Source organism: Cebus imitator, unplaced genomic scaffold (assembly GCF_001604975.1).
Source record: "Cebus imitator isolate Cc_AM_T3 unplaced genomic scaffold, Cebus_imitator-1.0 Scaffold401, whole genome shotgun sequence".
NCBI classification, from domain to species: Eukaryota; Metazoa; Chordata; class Mammalia; order Primates; family Cebidae; genus Cebus; species Cebus imitator.
The window spans coordinates 717676-735691 of record NW_016107716.1 but is presented as its reverse complement, the minus strand read 5'-3'; the positions used below and the strand labels follow the sequence as shown (position 1 = coordinate 735691).

The 18016-nt window shown below is 43.4% G+C and overlaps 1 protein-coding gene across 3 annotated transcripts in view; it reads right to left on the bottom strand.

The window, feature by feature from the left end:
* Window positions 1–1119: 1119 nt before the first annotated feature.
* The window catches only part of FRMPD4 (FERM and PDZ domain containing 4), a 571680-nt gene continuing 554783 nt past the window's right edge, over window positions 1120–18016 (bottom strand). For 2 of the 3 annotated variants that reach the window (XM_037731464.1, XM_017508806.1), the window contains exons 15-17: window positions 8296–9360; window positions 6627–7913; window positions 1120–5060 (exon numbers count right to left, since the gene is read on the bottom strand). In XM_037731464.1, coding sequence (XP_037587392.1) covers window positions 3733–5060; window positions 6627–7913; window positions 8296–9360 — 3680 coding nt within the window. In that variant the 3' untranslated portion in view covers window positions 1120–3732. Of the gene's footprint in view, window positions 5066–6626; window positions 7914–8295; window positions 9361–18016 lie in introns of all 3 variants that reach the window. The other variant, XM_017508807.1, reaches the window with a different exon arrangement.

The following is an 18016-nucleotide window of genomic DNA, read 5'->3' as shown; positions in this document are numbered from 1 at the left end:
GGTGATTTGTTTTCAATTTCAAAAACCGCATAATTCTGAGGGGTGATAACCAGTCAAAAGGAAAAAACAGCCCCGCCTCCACTGCCAAATCAAGGATAATCCAGGCAGGATAAATTAGAGCACTGTCCTGAGTCACTCGGAAGTAACATTCAGAGAGTTTAATAATAGGCATTTAGAAATATATAAAAGCAGAACACAAACAAATGAAGATTGTCTTTCCTAAGATAAATGAAAGATAAATTTTATAGCCAAAGGAATTGAGCCATTGTAGTGTTGCTATAGCTAGTGATTTCAGGCTTTCTTTTTGGAAAATAATTTGTGATTAGACTCATTTCTGCTGACCTTAAGGTTAGTGGGATCTGTGTTAATATCTGAGCAGTTACATTCATTTTTGGATTTTTTTTTCTCAAAGCTAATGCTATGTGGTTGTTGATCTGAGCACTGTCTTTCCATATCAGTCATATCCCTTCTGAGCAATCCACTTAGGTGAAATATGCTGGCACTGACACTCAGGTACAAGGACAACTGTGGTCAGAACAACTCCCTGAGCCAAAAGCAAAGCTCATAAACAAATAAAATACTAATAACCTTATAATACAGTGAAAGATGAAACAAAGAAGCCCTACATTGTGGACAATGGTTTCTTTGGAGGTTGGGTTCATAGGTGAGTTTCACTTTCTCCATTTATTTCTGTAATGTTTATTTGATAATACTGAGGAACTCCCAACTTTTAAAATGCCAAACCGTTGTTGTGGTTATGTTTAAAAGTTCTCACAGGATATTCTTACTGAAATATTCATGGGCTAAGCACTATGATGCCTGGGACTTGCTTCTAAATTATACAGTGTGAGAGGAGGTGATACAGAAAAGAAGACTAGACATGAATCGGTACCTGATGGGTCCACATGGATTCATATGATTGTGTCTACTTTTGTTTGAACGATTTCTGATAAAAGAGTAATAAAAATGGTAGGAGATCAACTTGGAAAAGTAGACTGGGGACTAAATGTAAAGAATTGTGAGTGTAAGGAAGGTTTATTCTCTAGTTCAGCGCCCTCCAGACTTCAGTGAATGCAACCCTGCCTGCAATATTGTTGCATGCATGCACCAGGCATATGCTTATTTATTCATTCATTTATTTATTTATTTAAAATTATGTACATGTACCATTGTACTATTATGCCATTATAAAACATACACAAACATAAAAAAGCTGGATAAAAATAAGCACAGGTATTGTTCTAATATGTTCTTCCTATACTCTATGGACCTGGACCCCAGTTAGGAGCCCCATGCTTAGTGAATGCGGGGGCCCCATGAGGTTTTCTGAATAGCAAAGAGTTTATTTATAAGAAACAGAAACTTACTGGCGCAGTAATGGGAGGTTGATTAGAAAGACCCAGAGCTACTTCCCTGAGGCTTCTCAAAGAACTCGTAATGGACTGGGAAGTTGTTCTAACTAGATATGAGACTTGAACAAGGATGGTCACTTCCTTGTACACTTCTTTTACATATATGCAATCCACATAATGTGTTCTGCACACAGTCAGGATACAATATGCATACAAAACAAACATTCCCCCACATATTTTGGGCAATATATTGAACACAACGATTATGGTGATAATAGCTAACATTAATTGAATACTTACTCTCTGCCAGGTATTGTGATAAGAACTTTACATACACATTTTTACTCAAAACTCATGAAAACCCTATGAAATCGATCTTATAACTGATTTTCATTTTATTATGAGGAAATTGAGACGTAGAAAAAGTAGCTTTCCCAACATGAAAGGGCTAGAAAATGGCAGAGTCAAAATTTAAATCAAGATGTTTCTGACCCCAAACTTCATATCCATAACAATGCAACCATATTGCCTCCAGAGAGAATAAAGGATAGTGTCCAAACCAGCAGACTGTTGTGATGATTAAATGAGATAATATAGTTAATATGCTTAGCACACTGTCTGACATAGGGCACACATCCTATTAATAGGTTAGGATTTTAGTACACAGAATGATATTTACTAAGATTTTCCACAGTAAACACCACTAATATCTCTCAATATCAAAACACCAATATTTATAATTGTAATAATGTTTTATTATTTAGTTAAACATTATTTATAATAACACACCCTAAACTCCTTTCCTTTGCTGCCACCCATAACCACGTGTGGGTTTTGTTGTTGAGTCTCTGTGGAATGGTTGACTAGAGAGAAATTGCAATTGTGGACTATGTTAGGCCTCCTTCTTAGTAGGCTATAAAAGTAGAAATATTTGCATCTGGTGTACTCCCATCATGATCTTAAGGAGCCACCTATCTATGTAGGAGTGCATGTAACTTGAGCACTGAATGACCCAGGAAATACATATATACATGTCGATTTTATTTTATGACTGCAGGGTACTTTTAGAGACATGACAGACCTGGAAACTTCTTTGCATTCCATTGGTTTCATTTGAACTGGTCAAATATACCACTTCCACTTCTTTTTTCCAGATTTCATATTTTTATTAGCCAATCCAGATTACGTATTTAATATTTACTATTTATTTACTCATGGCTCCCATGATTACAGTAGCCATCTCTCCCTGATTTTCTGGAACATCCAAGATTTGAGATTTTGTCCCAGTACTAGGCTATAATTCCAAATTTGACTGGCAGCCTTAGCCCCTGTACAGGTGGTGATGCATGAAGCCCTATGCTGAGAGCCGTGATCTTAGATGAGACTCATAGGTGCTGGTGTATGGTCTGGTCTACACTGCTGAATCTGTACTTAATTTTGATGATCATTAAATGTTCCTTTTTGTAAGTTTGCAAATACTTTACTAAATGTCCCACCACTCTAAAGGGAATTTTAAGTTTCATAGTTGAGCTGGGGTGAGGGGAAGATAATGTCTTTGGTTTGGAGATTTTTGTCATTTAGTCAAAGCAGATCTCTCCATCAATTAATTTTGGTATTATTCCATATGTTTTATGTAATGAGATATTATATAACTCTAGGTGTTACCTAGGAAACTGCCCATCATTCCCTCTGTTCTTCTCCCTGGGAAGTTTTTTAAATGCTGGAAACACTGTGAAGAGCATTTGTGCTGACACAGTAGAATACGCCCCACCCATTTGTAGCCCAAATAGCAAAAACTCAAATTAAATATGTGGGATTCTTGGAAGAAAGCATCCAGTAACCAAATACTATGAGCAAAAAATTAATTTATTACAGATATATTCTCTAGTAATTAATAGCTTCTTGAATTTTAAATGTCTTTTTGCTATTTCCAATGCTTAAAAATCATAATTTTAAATAAGTACTGTTTTATATACATTGTGATTTCTTTTCTCTTTTTTTGTGTTTTACTTGTAAATAGGAATGATATGGTCTCCAAGTATCTACTTGGAAAGAAAGGGGATAGGATTCATTGTTTTGCTCTGACATGGTGGAATTTAAAATTTCACATCGTGTATGTGGGGTTTTAAACTATATGAAAAATAGCCAAATGTCATCACTTTCTTGGATATTTCTTTTACGTGTATATATATGTATAATATAAACAGAATACATCTGATTAGTACATTTCAACATTTCATCAATGTGACTTTTATCTCCTATTTTATATAAAATAACAAATATACAGAGAAGAAAGGAGACATCTGTTCATCATACACACAAAGTAAATAAAAGTTCATGTATGGCTTTGCAAAGGTAGATTATGACGTGACTTCCATATTTATTTGTTTAAAAGCCTCTTGAGAGAACGTGTCAGTGTGCTTACGAGAGCGGCCATGGTGGTTGAATGTCGCGCCGAGAGTCCAACATTAGGGTCCTCAGGGTTTTTTCCAGTGGCTGCTTCGGCAGCTTTCAGGAGACAAATGTAATTTATGACCACTTCATCGATCTTCCCTACAATTTCCTGCCGCTGTGTTTCTGAGTTCACGACTTTAACTAATCGCATGCAAGCTTCCGTTAGGCAACAGAGCACTTGAAAGCTGGAAGTCATAGCTAGGAGCATCTCCTCCGGGCTTTTCTCAGCCATCGCCATTTTCCTACAGGCACTTCCCAACTGTCTGGACTCGATGGATAACAGTTGCTTGTACTGAGAAAGTGTAAGGTCATACGCTTCAGGGCGTGACTCCTCTCTCTTCTCCTTGGTTGCCCTGACGAGACAGAGCAGCTCATTGGCATCATTTTGGGCTGCAAGGAACCCATCAGGCATTGCATATGTGCTCTCCTTTAGGGCATTTATTCTTGCAATCCGGGCATCAAAAGCCAGGTTGCTGAAGTCCAAGTCATCTGGGCCGCTCAGGTCTTCTGCCCAGACCTTCAGCACTGACCCTCTGGATAGCTCCCCTCCTTGCTTCTGAATCCCCCCCGCAGCCACTCGTGGGCTGCTTGTTTCTGGCATGGCTTGAGTCATCTGTGGTCTATAGAGGCAAGAGACCTGTACGGTGGCCTCTCCCCTCTCTTCCTCCTCCTCACCATCTTCATCCTGCCCTCGGTTCAGGAAGCAATAGCTGAAGGGTCCCCGACATCTCCAATTGCTGCCGTCCAGCTTCCGCAAGGGTAATGTCCTATACAGCTTTGAGTCTTTAAGAGCCACCGGGGACCTTTTGTGAAACCTCCCCTCAGAGCTCAAGTGCATCAAGCTTTGGGAAAAACTTTTGGTGAGCTTCCTCCCCAGGGGGAGTTCTGCTCGCCTTTCAGAACTGGCCTCCTGTGCTTCTGTGATGCCTGGACACTTTAAGCTGACTGCACCCTTGGTTCTTTCTCGGAAGGTCTCCAAATCGACAGATCCGGAGAGGATACTGCTGCTATGTCTTAGAGCCTTCTGGCTGGGGGGTGTCCTGAGGCTCCCCCCTCTCAGATCCAGTGGCCGCCAGCTCACAGCCTCTCCGTATGCCTGATTTGCTTGGGAGAAATCATTAGGGTCTTGATTTGGAATTGGCACCTTGGATTCCGAGTGAATATTTGATGGTAGCAGGATGGGATCAGCTTCAGGATGTTGAGACCAAGCTGAAGGCATGCCTCCTCGTCTTTCCTTCCCAGGCTCTGTCAAAGCTACACTAGGGGTAGTAGAAAAACAGAGAGAATCATTAAGCATCTCCTGTGAGGCCACTTTTACATCTCTACATGATGTCTGTCATTCCCAAGGATGTAGTCTGGAAGGGCTGCCATATACCAAGGTCACCCTGCTTTCCAAAGATTGCCTCTTGATACCTCATAGCAAATTTCCATTTTAATGAATATCAAAATACTGGAATCTGTTATTTCTGGAACTGATGATTCATTTGGAATTGTCTAGAAGTCCCAAACATTTTCAAGGGGACAATGTTATTTCATGAATTGCCTTGCTCCCAATATCTACCTTTCAAAGTTTAGACACAGAAGACACAGATCCTATGTATAGATTATTCAAATATATTGAAGATATCAAGTTTCATTTCAAGGGAATTAGGTTAAACCTGCCATCAGTTACTTTCTCCTTTTTAAAGAAGTGGGCTAATTAATGCAAATGAAATAAACAAATCTTTTAAAGAGGAGAGAGTATGAGGTTTGCCTGGTACAAGGTCTGAAGTTAAGATACTGGGCCAGTTGCTCAATTTTTTTCTTTAAGAAAAGCTGTGATGTGAAGCAAATAATTCCTGTCTCACAAAATTTTTGTGACAAGCAAGAGGTAACTCAGGTGAAAGTTCTTTTTAAACCATGAAGGATTAAATAGTGTGATTTCGTTAGTTTAGAGGTAAAGATGCAGTTGGGGTGATGACATAGGTAACATTTACAGATAGCTTTTCCAAGGCAGGTAAAGCCAGTGGTGGGTTTTCAGAGAGTAGAAAATCTTAAAAGAACAGGAATAGAAAATGACGAACTCAAGATCTCACTAACTTGTATTGACCTGTATGAAAAAGACACTATTGATGACATAATTTGAAACACGGAAGTATGAAAGAGTATCTGTTTTTGCCATGTGGTGGCCAGCCAAGTGGATCAATGAGGGGAATGCGTGCCATTTAGTGGTGGGATGGTGAAGGTGGGATACAGAAGGTGGATGTGTTGTTTCTACATGTGTTTATACTTTATTATTTTGGGGAAAATAAAGCAGCTCATCAGGCATAACCTCAACATCTTCCTGACATTGGAGTATGTCAGACACTTCAGAACATCCATTTAGGGCAATCTTACAGAGTAGGGAGCAATCAGTAAGGTTGCTCAAAGGGAAATGAGCTCTCCAAACCCCTCTAGTCTCCCTGATACCCTGTTCTCTTATCCTTCCTTGTGGCTCAATAATGGAATGGCAGAATTAGAAATCAGATGTCTTGGGAAGAAAATCAAACTGTTACGTGACTCTAAGCAATACTATCATATAGAATCTGCATTTAGAATTTAGGAAAAACATATTGCCCCATCAAATTCTGAAAGCAAGCACAGAGCAAGATTATAAAGAGCAAATACCATTTTCAGTTTTATAATCTTTAGTATTTAATACCAGGGGATCAAGGATTGGTACTTTACAGTTCTGTGGCCTTTTAAAATTCTACCTTTTACTTTTCTTCCAGACTTAGTTTTTAAGTTTGTTGTAAATACGGTGCTAAATAAAATAAAGTGCTAAATCCATCATGGCTGTACCTGTGGTTTCCTTAATCTTGGGGAGCCGATGGCATCCATCTCTCAATGTGCCAAACAGGGGTTCGGTGTTAATGGCTGTGTGCAGAGCAGGCACTGTCATCCGTGGACACATCCCTTCTGTCTGTGGGTGCAGTTCCTTAAAGGTGGCTCCATGGTTGGGAAGCCCAGGGGCTCGCTCCTCTGAAGGAATGTAATTCACACCTTTCCCAGAAGTGTCAGGAATCAAGTGCTTCCCCAGGGAGGGACAGAGCGGCGACTCCACGGGTGTGGCGCAGGCGCTGCCACTGCTGCCCGTGCCACAGCCTGCATCCACTGAAGAGCCTTGGGAGCTCTGCAGAGAAAAATGGCCCTCGCTTTGCAGCGATGACATCCGCTTGGCTAAGTGGTAGTCGCAAAGGCGGGCCACACTCTCATCAGCCTCAGGAAGCTTGGAAGGATGGTCGCAGGTGGACGAGTCAGCGTCCTCTGGGTTATCTAAGTCTTTGGCTGAAGATGCACAGGTCATGTCAGTTAAGAAGCGGTCCCCTTGACCAAGTCCTGAGCCATCACTGGCCTCTCCATCAGGAGCTCCTTCTTCCTTCCCTTCGGCCTCCCTTGCCCCAAGACCAGAAGCTCTTGGAAAGGTTTTCCCCGATGTTGCTTCCAATCCACTTTTTTCAGCCATCCCACCTTCAGCGGTCACATACCATCTTTGACTGTCCTTGCGAAAGGCAGTTCTCTCCAGATTAAAAGTGCTCAGGTGTTGACTGTCTCGTGAAGACACAGTACCAAATTTACCACTGGCATCCTCCTCCATCTCTGCTGTTTTGGTCCCCTGTTTTTTTCCTGTTGTGTTCGCATTAGGGGGTGCCTTCCCCTCACCATCGGCCAGCTTGCTTTTCCTTTTGCTAGTGCAGGAGTATGCCACCGACCCCATGTGCAGTTTGCTGAAATAGTCAGTGACTGACTTAGTCTCCATGGTTTCAGGCTCCATCTCCATGTGGTCTGAGTGAAGTAACTGCTTGGAAGGCACAACTTTGGGTGGGAGGTCGGTTGCTGGCCTAGCAGCCAGGGCATGTGAGGACTTTGGAGGTAAGCCCCCAGCGGGGGTTTTGGAGGCCGGGAACTCAGTCTGTTCTTCTGCAAGAGGGTGGTAGCCTTCGTGAGTGGCCAAGAACATGCGGGAGAGGTTTTCTGACTGTTTTTGTGCTGTGGCCAGTTCAGAACTCTCAGTCATTTCAGAAGAGTTAGTTTCATTGCCTGAGTCTGACGAAGACTCAGGACTATAAGCCCGCAAGATGGCTACACCTGCATGCCGTAAAAAACAAGAACTGATTAATGGATGCATCAGAGGCAGTTGGAGACATGTAAGAAAATGGGACTCGTTATTGTTAAAACAAAATACCAAGTTTTCCCTTTTCAGTAAGGACTCTGAGTTTATTGCACAGTTGTTCCAGAAATGGGGGAGAGATGTGCCTTATGTTTTTTTTTTTAAAAAACAAACAAACAAAAAAACAAAGGAAATCACATACACACACAAAAAAAACCCATGATGGTAGTTTCAGCACATTTATGAAACGGGACATATGTGAAATGGAGAACACCACGTAACAGGACTCCAAGGGCAAATGGCTTGGAAGGATGGAATGATATGGTTATCAGTGAATGAATGTAACAATTGTGAAAGAACCTGAATTGTCACTGGTCTGCTGTTCTTCTGACACGGATAGAGCCTCTAGAGCTCCCAGCGTGGAGACGACGGCATTATCCAGTCCCTTCTCACACTTGCCTTCAGTGCTGGTGGGCATAGCGTCAATGAGGGACACGGGGATCTCATCATTTTGCAGGCTGCTGCCTTTCTCTTTGTCCTCGGGGAAGGAAGCTGCCTGGGTCTGGGAGTCCTCTTCATCTGAACTGTCTCTAAAGCCAGGTGGGGGTGCGGCAATGGCCATGTTCAAAGAACGCAACAGGAAGTCATCCTCGTTGTCATCACCTTCTGGAGGGGGTAGGGATGTGAGGTCAATGATGTCATCACTTGACCCAGACAGGTTGAGGATGGCCGGCTGGTTCATCTCCCCCACCACGAGGTCCTCCTCACAGCTCACCTCGTCCTCGTCCTCTGCGTCATCGGTGTTTTCTGCGTAACAGATGTCGTGCAAGAGGGGCTCCTCAATCCCCTCTGTGGCCTGGAAGCTCTTCACATCGCCTATGTTTGCATACACAGAATTTTCCACAAACTGGATGCCCTCTGCATCTGGAGTGAGATCCAGGCCTTTCATGTCATTGGCACTGCCGATGTAGAGATTTCTCTGCTTCTCCAGCATTTCAGGACTCTCATCTAGTAGTGTTTCATAGCCAAGAGTTGGGGGACTAATACCATCATCCAAGGCGAAGTCTCCAAAAATAAAGGACACTTTAGCTCCTCTCGGAGATTCCTGTGCTTTCTTAAGAGTTTCTGGTCCTGAGAGGGTCAATAGGGACCGCTGAGCTAGACTTCTATAGTCCGCCTCACAGGGGGCCTCCCCGGGCTGGCTCAGCTGCTGGTTAAGTCCATCTGAACTATAGGCGTTGTCTATGTACAAGTGCCGGTGCTCTTTTGGACACATGGTGCTGTCTGTGATCTCCACCGCCTTCTGCTTTGAATCTATGTATGTTATCTGGGCTTCTTGTTCCCCTTCGCCAATAAAGGTTGTCATTTGGGGTATACAGTTCCAATCTGGACCAAGGAGGTTATGCTTCCCCTTGTTTTCAGTTCCTGAAGAGAAAGAATCATGCAAAGACACATTACTGTGCTGTCTGGTTCTGGGTGGAGGGCGGGGCTCGTCTCTGTTTTTTAATTTCATGCCTTGTAGCATCACTTGTGTAAATACAGGTTTACAGCTACCCAAATATAGTACTTGTCAATTCCGGTGTAAGAATTCCTTGGGTTAGGAGAACCGACCTTAACAAAATTGATACTGCATATTGATACTGCATAAACGAGAATTGCTATTTGATCAAATGTAATATCATCTGGGGGTAGGGAAGTATAGCTTAATTCCATCTAACCCTTGGTTCTATTATTAAAAGGCTTCATTTATATCTATGAATGTGAATATACAACGTGCCTTTTACAACCCTTAAAGGTGAGATTTCAGTAGGCTGTTATTTCAGAAAATAGATTTTCCTTTTGTTTGTAAAGTGAGATCTAATATTCCCTAGTTTGTGGAAGAAGATAATGAATGTTTTCCTCACTGAGTTCACAGATGGTCAAAGATTGTCACAGCTTTACCATATATTTTTTTAGGAAATTAACATACATATTATAATGATCCTATAAAACTTCTATCTTCAGTTTTTTGATATCCTAGTGGATGTTAAAATATTCATGTATAAATGTCAGTATGCATGCCTGTGTGTGTATGTATATAAAATGCATAAGGTGGAGTGGTTACAGGTAATGTACTTTGCTCTGTAATTTCTAGGCATAATTAATATTTAGATTTTCCATTTTTATTTGTATCATGGGAACTCTTGAAGATTTGATGTTCCTCATGAATTAAAATGACAAAACCCCAGTTGAAATACTATTATTGTGTTTGCTCTTCAAGGGTGTTTCAATCTGGGATTTTGATGTGGGGATTTGCTCTGATATTTAACAAGACAGAGAACTAGGTCATTCTGTTGATACTGCCTTGTAGATTCCAGAGGCACCATTCTGAGAAAATTTTAGGGCCATACTATTCTCCCATCTGTTCCCTCATATAGCACAAGTTTGTGTAACTGACATCAGATGCGCAAGACATATGGGGGAAAAGTACAGCTTTACCAAAGAGGTTTCTTCTCCCCACAAATCATGCAATGGACTTAATGCTGAACAATTCTCAGGGTCATTTTAACAAATTCATGTATTTTCATGAACAGTAAGAGATAAAATTTTGAAGACACTGAATTATACACTGGCCATATTTGCATCTTACCTTATAATAAATAAACCTTGTTGGGGGTTCAGCATTATTTTATTAAAAACAACAATTTAGATTATGACTGGGTGTGCCTGTGGGGCGAAGTGTGTGTGTGAGTGTGGATTGTTGCGGGAAGAACAGTAGTTCAGTAAACTTGCATCGTAAGGCAGCTTTAGACCAGGGCTTGGCAAACATTTTCTGTAAAGGCAGGCGCAGATGGTACATATTTCGGTTTTGTGGTCTAACCATTCAATTGAGCAACTACTCAACTTGGCTGTTTTAACATGAAAGTAGCCATAGATGCTACATAAACAAATGGGTGTATGGGTTGAATGGTGGCCCCCAAAAGATATGTCCACTCTGTGAATGTGACCTTATTTGGAAAAATGTCTTGCAGAGTTAAGGATCTTGAGATGAGATTATTCTTAATTATCTGCCTGGGCCCTAAATTCAACGGCAGAGAGAGATTTGGGCCACAGAGAAGAGGAGATGACCATGTGAAGACAGAGGCAGATACTGGAGTTACGCAGCTACAAGGAACGCTGGTGGCCACCAGAAGTGGGAGGAGGTAAGGAGAAACCCTCCACTAAAGCCTTTGCAAGGGAGAATGACCCTGTTAACATCCTGGTTTTGAACTCGTGGCTTCCAAAAGTGTGGGAGAATAAGTTTATGTTGTGTAAAGCTCCCAAGTTTGTGAGAATTTGTTCCAGCAGCCTTAGGAAAGTAAAACAATGTGCGGGGTTGAGTTCCAATAAAACTTTATTTGCAAGAACATGATTTGGCCCATTGACCATAGTTTGCCAACTCTGGTTTAGATGAACAAGAAAGCTGAATAGGTCAGCAGGCTGAAAGCAAGTTGATGGATACTTACTGAGACCCTCCTAAAACCCAGAGATGTATACCTATGTGTGGCCATGGATTTTGAAAGTGGTTAAAGGCTAATTTTCAGGATAGAGAAGAATACATGAGGGCTCTTTCTTATTGGAGATCTTGACTAAGGTCTGCGATCAATTTGAGGTCAGATGAAAATATGTGCAGCTGGGTGCGGTGGCTCATGCCTATAATTCCAGCACTTTGGGAGGCCGAGGTGGGTGGATCACCAGGTCAGGAGTTTGAGACCAGCCTGGCCTACATAGTGAAACCCCATCTCTACTAAAAGAAATACAAAAAAATCAGCTGAGTGTGGTGGCGGGTGCCTGTAATCTCAGCTACTGAGGAGGCTGAGGCAGGAGAATTGCTTGAATCCAGGAGGCAGAGGTTGCGGTGAGCTGAGATCATGCCACTGTACTCAGTCTGGGAGACAAAGTGAGACTTTGTCTCAAAAAATAAATGTGCTCAATCTGGCTTCTTCCCAGAAGGATCTACTGATTTGGCTTCCTGGAATAATTTTGGAGACGTGGAAGAATGTAGGTTGGGGGCTGGAATCTATTCTGTGGCCCAGTCTCCTACAGAGTGGAAGGAGAGAATGAACTAGGGAAGACCTAGGCTGATGGGACTTATGTTCTGTATTTCTTGACTCTCAGATCTTTTGGGAGTTTCTGAAGAGAAGAGTGCTATTAGCCATTAGAGTATGCTAGGCGAAGACTGCTGTTCAACCTAGGTGTCTCAGTTTCTTTTTGGAGTGTGCTCTCTTTCTCTTATCCTTGCTTCTCTCTCTCTCCACCTACCTCCAGCCCTCTGTCTTTGACAATGGGGAAAGGTATTTGAAACTGGGAGACATGATGGTGAGACTGAAGTCCCATTCTTTCCCCACAATAATAATACTTTCTGTTACTAAGTTTTTGCCTCTTGCAGTTCTATTAAACCTTATATTGTGGGTCACTATGAATCGTACAGAGTGGAGACCCTTATAACTGTAACCATGTTTAGAAGAGTAGGTTTGGATTTCTTCATACACCTCTACAATCTTTATAGTCCGTGAAGAAAGGACTGATCTTCAAGATAAACTTTACAGTTTGAAAATAAAAAGCCAAAAACTGGTTTTCCAATAGAAAACAATTGTGTCAAATTGCTGAACTGCTCTTTGGAATTTCTTTTCTTTTTTTAGAGACAGGATCTTGCTTTGTCTTCCAGGCTGGAGTGCACTAGTGTGCTTGGCTCAATAAAGCCTTGACCCCCCGGCTAATGTGATCCTCCCACCTCAGCCTCCCACGTAGCTGGGACGACAGGTGTATGCCACCACACGTGGCTAGTTTTTAAATTTTCTTTTGGAGATACAGGGTTTCACTTTGTTGCTCAGGCTGTTCTCAGGCTCCTGGGCTCAACTGATCCACCCACCTGGAACTCCCCAAGTGCAGAGACTACAGGCATGACCCATCGTGCCCAGCCTTCACACTGGAATTTAAAAGGTCAGCATTAAATTGCTCTAAATCTCCTAGCTCAATGAAAACCTGTGGTCATAAAAATGTTTGCTGCCTGTTGGGCATGGTGGCTCACTCCTGTAATCCCAGCACTTTGGGAGGCAGAGGTGGGCGGATCACAAGGTCAGGAGTTCAAGACCAATCTGCCCAACATGGTGAAACCCTGTCTGTCTCTACTAAAAATACAAAAGTTAGCTGGGCATGGTGGTACATGCCTGTAATCCCAGCTACTTGGAAGGCTGAGGCAGGAGAATCGCTTGAACATGGGAGGTAGAGGTTGCAGTTAGCAGAGATCACACCATTGTACTCCAGCCTGGGCAACAGAGCGAGACTCCATCTCAGAAAAAAAAAAAAATGTTTATTGCCAAACCCAGTGAATACCTGTCACCTCCTTTTTATTCTTTCCTTTTCTATATTTTTATATTTTTGAGACGGTCTTGCCCAAGCTGGAGTGCTGTGGCGCAATCGCCACCTCCCGGGTTCAAGCAATTCTTTTGCCTCAACCTCCTGAGTAGCTGGGACTACAGGTGCATACTGTCATGCCTTGCTAATTTTTGTATTTTTACCAGAGGTGGGATTTCACCATGTTGGCCAGGGTAGTCTCTATCTCCTAACCTCATGATCCACCCACCTCGGCCTCCCAAAGTGCTGGGATTACAGGCGTGAGCCACCACACCTGGCCTTCTGTATTTATTTGTAAATGTTTATGTGTTTCTATCACTTTTTAATTTTTAGAGGTGTAGTCCTATCTCACTACAGCCTTGACCTCCTAGGTTTGAGGTATCCTCCCACCTCAGCCTCCTGTGTAGCTGGGACTACAGGCGTGTGCCACCACACCTGGCTAATTTTTATAATTTTTGTAGAGACGGGGTCTCCCTTTGTTGCCCAGTCTGATCTCAAACTCCTGTGTTCAAGTGATCCTCCTGCCTCAGCCTCCTAGTATTGGGATTATAGGCATGAACCACTGCACCCAGCATCTATCTCTGTCATTCTCAGTTCTTTCTGCCACTGTTTTTCTTTCACTGCCAGTTATTTATAGAGTCATTTTAGATGATGTACCTAGATGTTTTTTTCTAATCCTTGCAAGCTAATTTTTTAATCCCATTTTACAAATGAAGAAACTCAAGCTCAGATTGATTTGACTTGAAAAGTCCAAGTGTTGCCTTCTAACATGGTTTGTCCATCTCTCCTTGTTTCTGGCTTCCTTTTTTCTATGCCTGAGCTGCTTCCACTGACTGGCCATCATAGTAAACTGTGTGTGGGTCTGTATGCATGTGAGAGTGTGTCTACACATTGCAATATATTTATGGAATAAAGGTTGATGTTTCTGCTCAGTTTAACAGTGAGAGAATATCCTTCTCTTTTTTCCTCCCTTCATTTTCTCTGAGAAATGCGGGGTTGAGGGGGAGAAAAAAAGAGATGCAACAGTAAAATTTGTTTTTAAGAATCCCCCTTTCTTTTAAAGGAAACCCCAATTATGGAACCTCTGGCTATAATTTTTTTTAACCAGTCAGGGGCTGTGCCTAGAATGGTGGCATCTGTCTATTCAGTGACATTTACTAAGCATCCACTGTAGATGAAGGAAAATGCTTAAATAACTGAAGAAAAAATGTCCTAAAACCAATGAAAACCACCTACTGTCAAAGGAATAATCAATTTAACATTTGCAGCACTCCCTGTCCTCACTGTGGGGGTCCTTTTGTTCTGTCAAGTGACTGAATTGAATTATTTGATGTCTTTGCCATCTGGGTGCTCCCATTATGGATCCAAGATGGCTTCAATTCTCTTCTAGTGCCCCCAAGTCCAAGTGCTAGGCAATAACCACGTCTTCCTGTTTGTAAAGTTCCCAGAATCCTGGGCACAAGTAAGTCTTGTCAGGCCTCCAAGCCTGGCCATTATAGCCTTGGTGACCAGCACGTACACCTCTGGATGGTCCCCAGGAGCCAGAAAGTCTGAAGTCACCACAAGTAACCAGGTGGCCACAGAAAGAAGTAAAACAAACAACTTGTTCCTGCCTCCACTAATTGCTCTTCCCCTGCAACCTGCAGCCATTGTTCCTGCTCAGCCTTGTGGAATTTCCACCCTGGACATTGGCTTTCTCAAGACCCCACCCCTGTAACTATGTAATTTACCTACCTTCCCATCTGCTTGTAATTGATAACCCCCACCGTTATGATCATGCCTGTTTATAATAGATGGCCCCCTACCCTTGTGACCATGCATCCCCTGATGCCCTTCCCCTCCTGAAAATAGATTACCACGTTTAACTGACCACTTGCCCCAACCTATAAAAGCAACTCCTATCCCACTGTGCTCCACTGACTCTCTTTTCAGACTCAGCCCACCTGCACCCAGGTGAATAAACAGCCATGTTGCTCACACAAAGCCTGCCTGGTGGACTCTTTACCCGAGTGACATGCCTAACATTTGGTGCCAAAACCGGGGACAGGGAAACTCCTACGGGAGACCAAACCGCCTGTCCCTACTCCTTGTGCTCCCTCCGTGAAGAGACATTCCTATGACCCAGGCTCATCAGACCAGCCCACGATCCACTCACCATCCTCAGATCAGGTAAGCAGTTTGCCTCCACTCTTCTCTTTAGGCCTTCTCACTACCTGTCAGCCTCCTTCTCCTTTCAGTTTCATTTTCCTCTCCATTTCAGTGGAGACATTTTCCTCTCCATTTCAGTGGAGACAAGAAAGACAGGACTTTCTGTGAGGTTCATGACCAGAAAAAATCCCATGTATATTCCCCGGAACCGGGAAGACAGTCTTCCCTTGGTGACTGATCATTGCAGAGACATCTGCTCTGGTCACTCTCTTGCACTCACTCCTACGTGACAGATCAATGTGGGGGCACCCTCTTTGACCAGTTCACCCCAGATACAGACCAAGATTTAGTCTGGGATGCCTGCTAAGCTGCTTGGTCTTCCATTCACTTTCCTTGTCTCTGTTGCCCTCCATTCCTCCCTCCTCTCCCTTAGCCTGTGTTCTAAAAAAAAAAAAAAAAAAAAAAAAAACCCTCAAACCTCTTTGGCTCTCACCTTACCTAAAACCTAAGGGTCTTATTTTCTGCAATACCACTTGGCCACAATATAAATTGGACAATGGCTCTAAATGGCCAGAAAACGGCACTTTCAATTTTTCTATTGTGCAACACCTAGACAATTTTTGTCAACAAATGGGCAAATGGTCTGAAATTCCCTATGTCCAGGCATTTTTTTTTTTTTTACATTCCAATCGCTCCCTAGTCTCTGCTCTCAATGCAACTCATCCCAAATTTTCCTTCTTTCCCTTCCATCCACTCCTACCTCTGCCAGTGATTCAGAATCCTCCTTGTCCATTGACCCTTCTGACCTTTCTTCTCCCTGCCTGTCCGAACCAGACCCTAATCCAGGCCGTAACCCTGACCCCTCAGAGCCTCCCTCCTCTGCCCTCAACCCACCTCCTTATGCCCTTCCCATGACCTGTCCACCTCATACCCCATCAGGCTGACAGTTTAGCCAGGGGCTAACTCCTCTGCTCCTGCCCCAAAATTCCCCCTTAGAGAGGTGGCTGGAGCCGACGGCATGGTTAGGGTACATGTTCCTTTCTCTTTAATATCTCACCTGGAGTAACATAAATGTCATCCTTACTTCTCTCACCTCTGAAAAACATTTATCACCCAATCATCCCCTAACATTAAAAAAGCTACAGAAATAAAAATCTGGCCATCAAACCCCACAACAAGAATTAATTAACTTCCCCTTGAAGGTGTTTAACAATAGGCAGGAAGCTGCCAAGAGGCAATGCATTTCAGAACTGCAATTGCTTGCCTCTGTCCTAAGACAAACCTCAGCCACACTACTGGCTCACAAAGACCTCAAAGCTCCCAGATTCCAGTGTCCAGCCGCCCCTCCCAGACCTTGCTTCAAGTGTCAGAAACCTGGCCAATGGGCCAAGGAATGCCCGCAGCCTGGGATTCCTCCTAAGCCCTGCGCTGTCTGTGCAGGCCCCCACTGGAAATCGGACTGTCCAACTCACGTCGCTGCTCCTCGGCGTGGTGGTTAAAGACTGATGCTGCCTGAACATCTCAGAGGACTCCCAGACCAGCGTGGAGGCTGAGCTTCAGGTAACTCTTATGGTGGTGGGTAAGTCCATCCCCTTCTTAATGCAGGGCCCACCCACTCCATGCTAACCTGTCTCCTTGGCCTCCATAACTGTTGTGGGAATTGACGGCAAGGCCTCCAGGCCTCTCAAAACTCCCCAAGTCTAGTGTCAACGAGGCCAGCACTCCTTTCCACATTCTTTCCTAATCACCCCCACTTGTCCAGTTGCTCTGTTAGGCCAAGATATCCTAGCAAAATTGTCTGCCTCCTTAACTGTTCCTGGGTTCCAGCCACACGTCATTGCTTCCCTCCTCCCAGAACCCGTACCTCCCTCAACAGCTCCCCTTATGTTCCCCTACCTTAAGCCTAGGGTGTGGGACCCACCTCCCCATCCATCCTGTCTGTGTGCCAAGACATTGCCTGGTTCCACCCCCAGCTGCCTTAACTCTCTTCTAAAGTAAATAACCTTTTCCAAGGTATCCCGTGTAACCTCTCTGCCTATTCCTCCTGCTCCCTTGGCTGCCCCACTTAATTGCATCTATTGTTTCCAACACCTGCACAAAATCCTTAACCCATTCTTGGCTAAACTAATCCAACCCAACCCTATTCCTTAAACACTGCTGAAATTCAGCGTTATGCAGTTGGAGTTCTTACACAAGAGCCAGGTCTGCGTCCTGTTGCCTTCCTGTCTAAACAACTTGACCTCACTGTCCTAGGTTGGCCCTCATGCCTGCGTGCGGCAGCTGCCTCTGCTCTACTCCTTCCTGAGGCCTTCAAAATTGCAGGCTCTGCCTCACTCTGTACAGCTCTCACAGTCTTCAGGCTTTAGTATCCTCTTCGCATGTCCTACATCTGTTATCCATCCCACATCTTATCCACTCTATTCACTCGTTATCGACACTCCCACCGTGACTATTGCACACAGCCCCGATGTTAATCCAGCCTCTCATCTAATACCACACATAGACACAAGTCCCAAACCCTATAACTGTATCTCCCTAATTCATATAGCATCCTCCC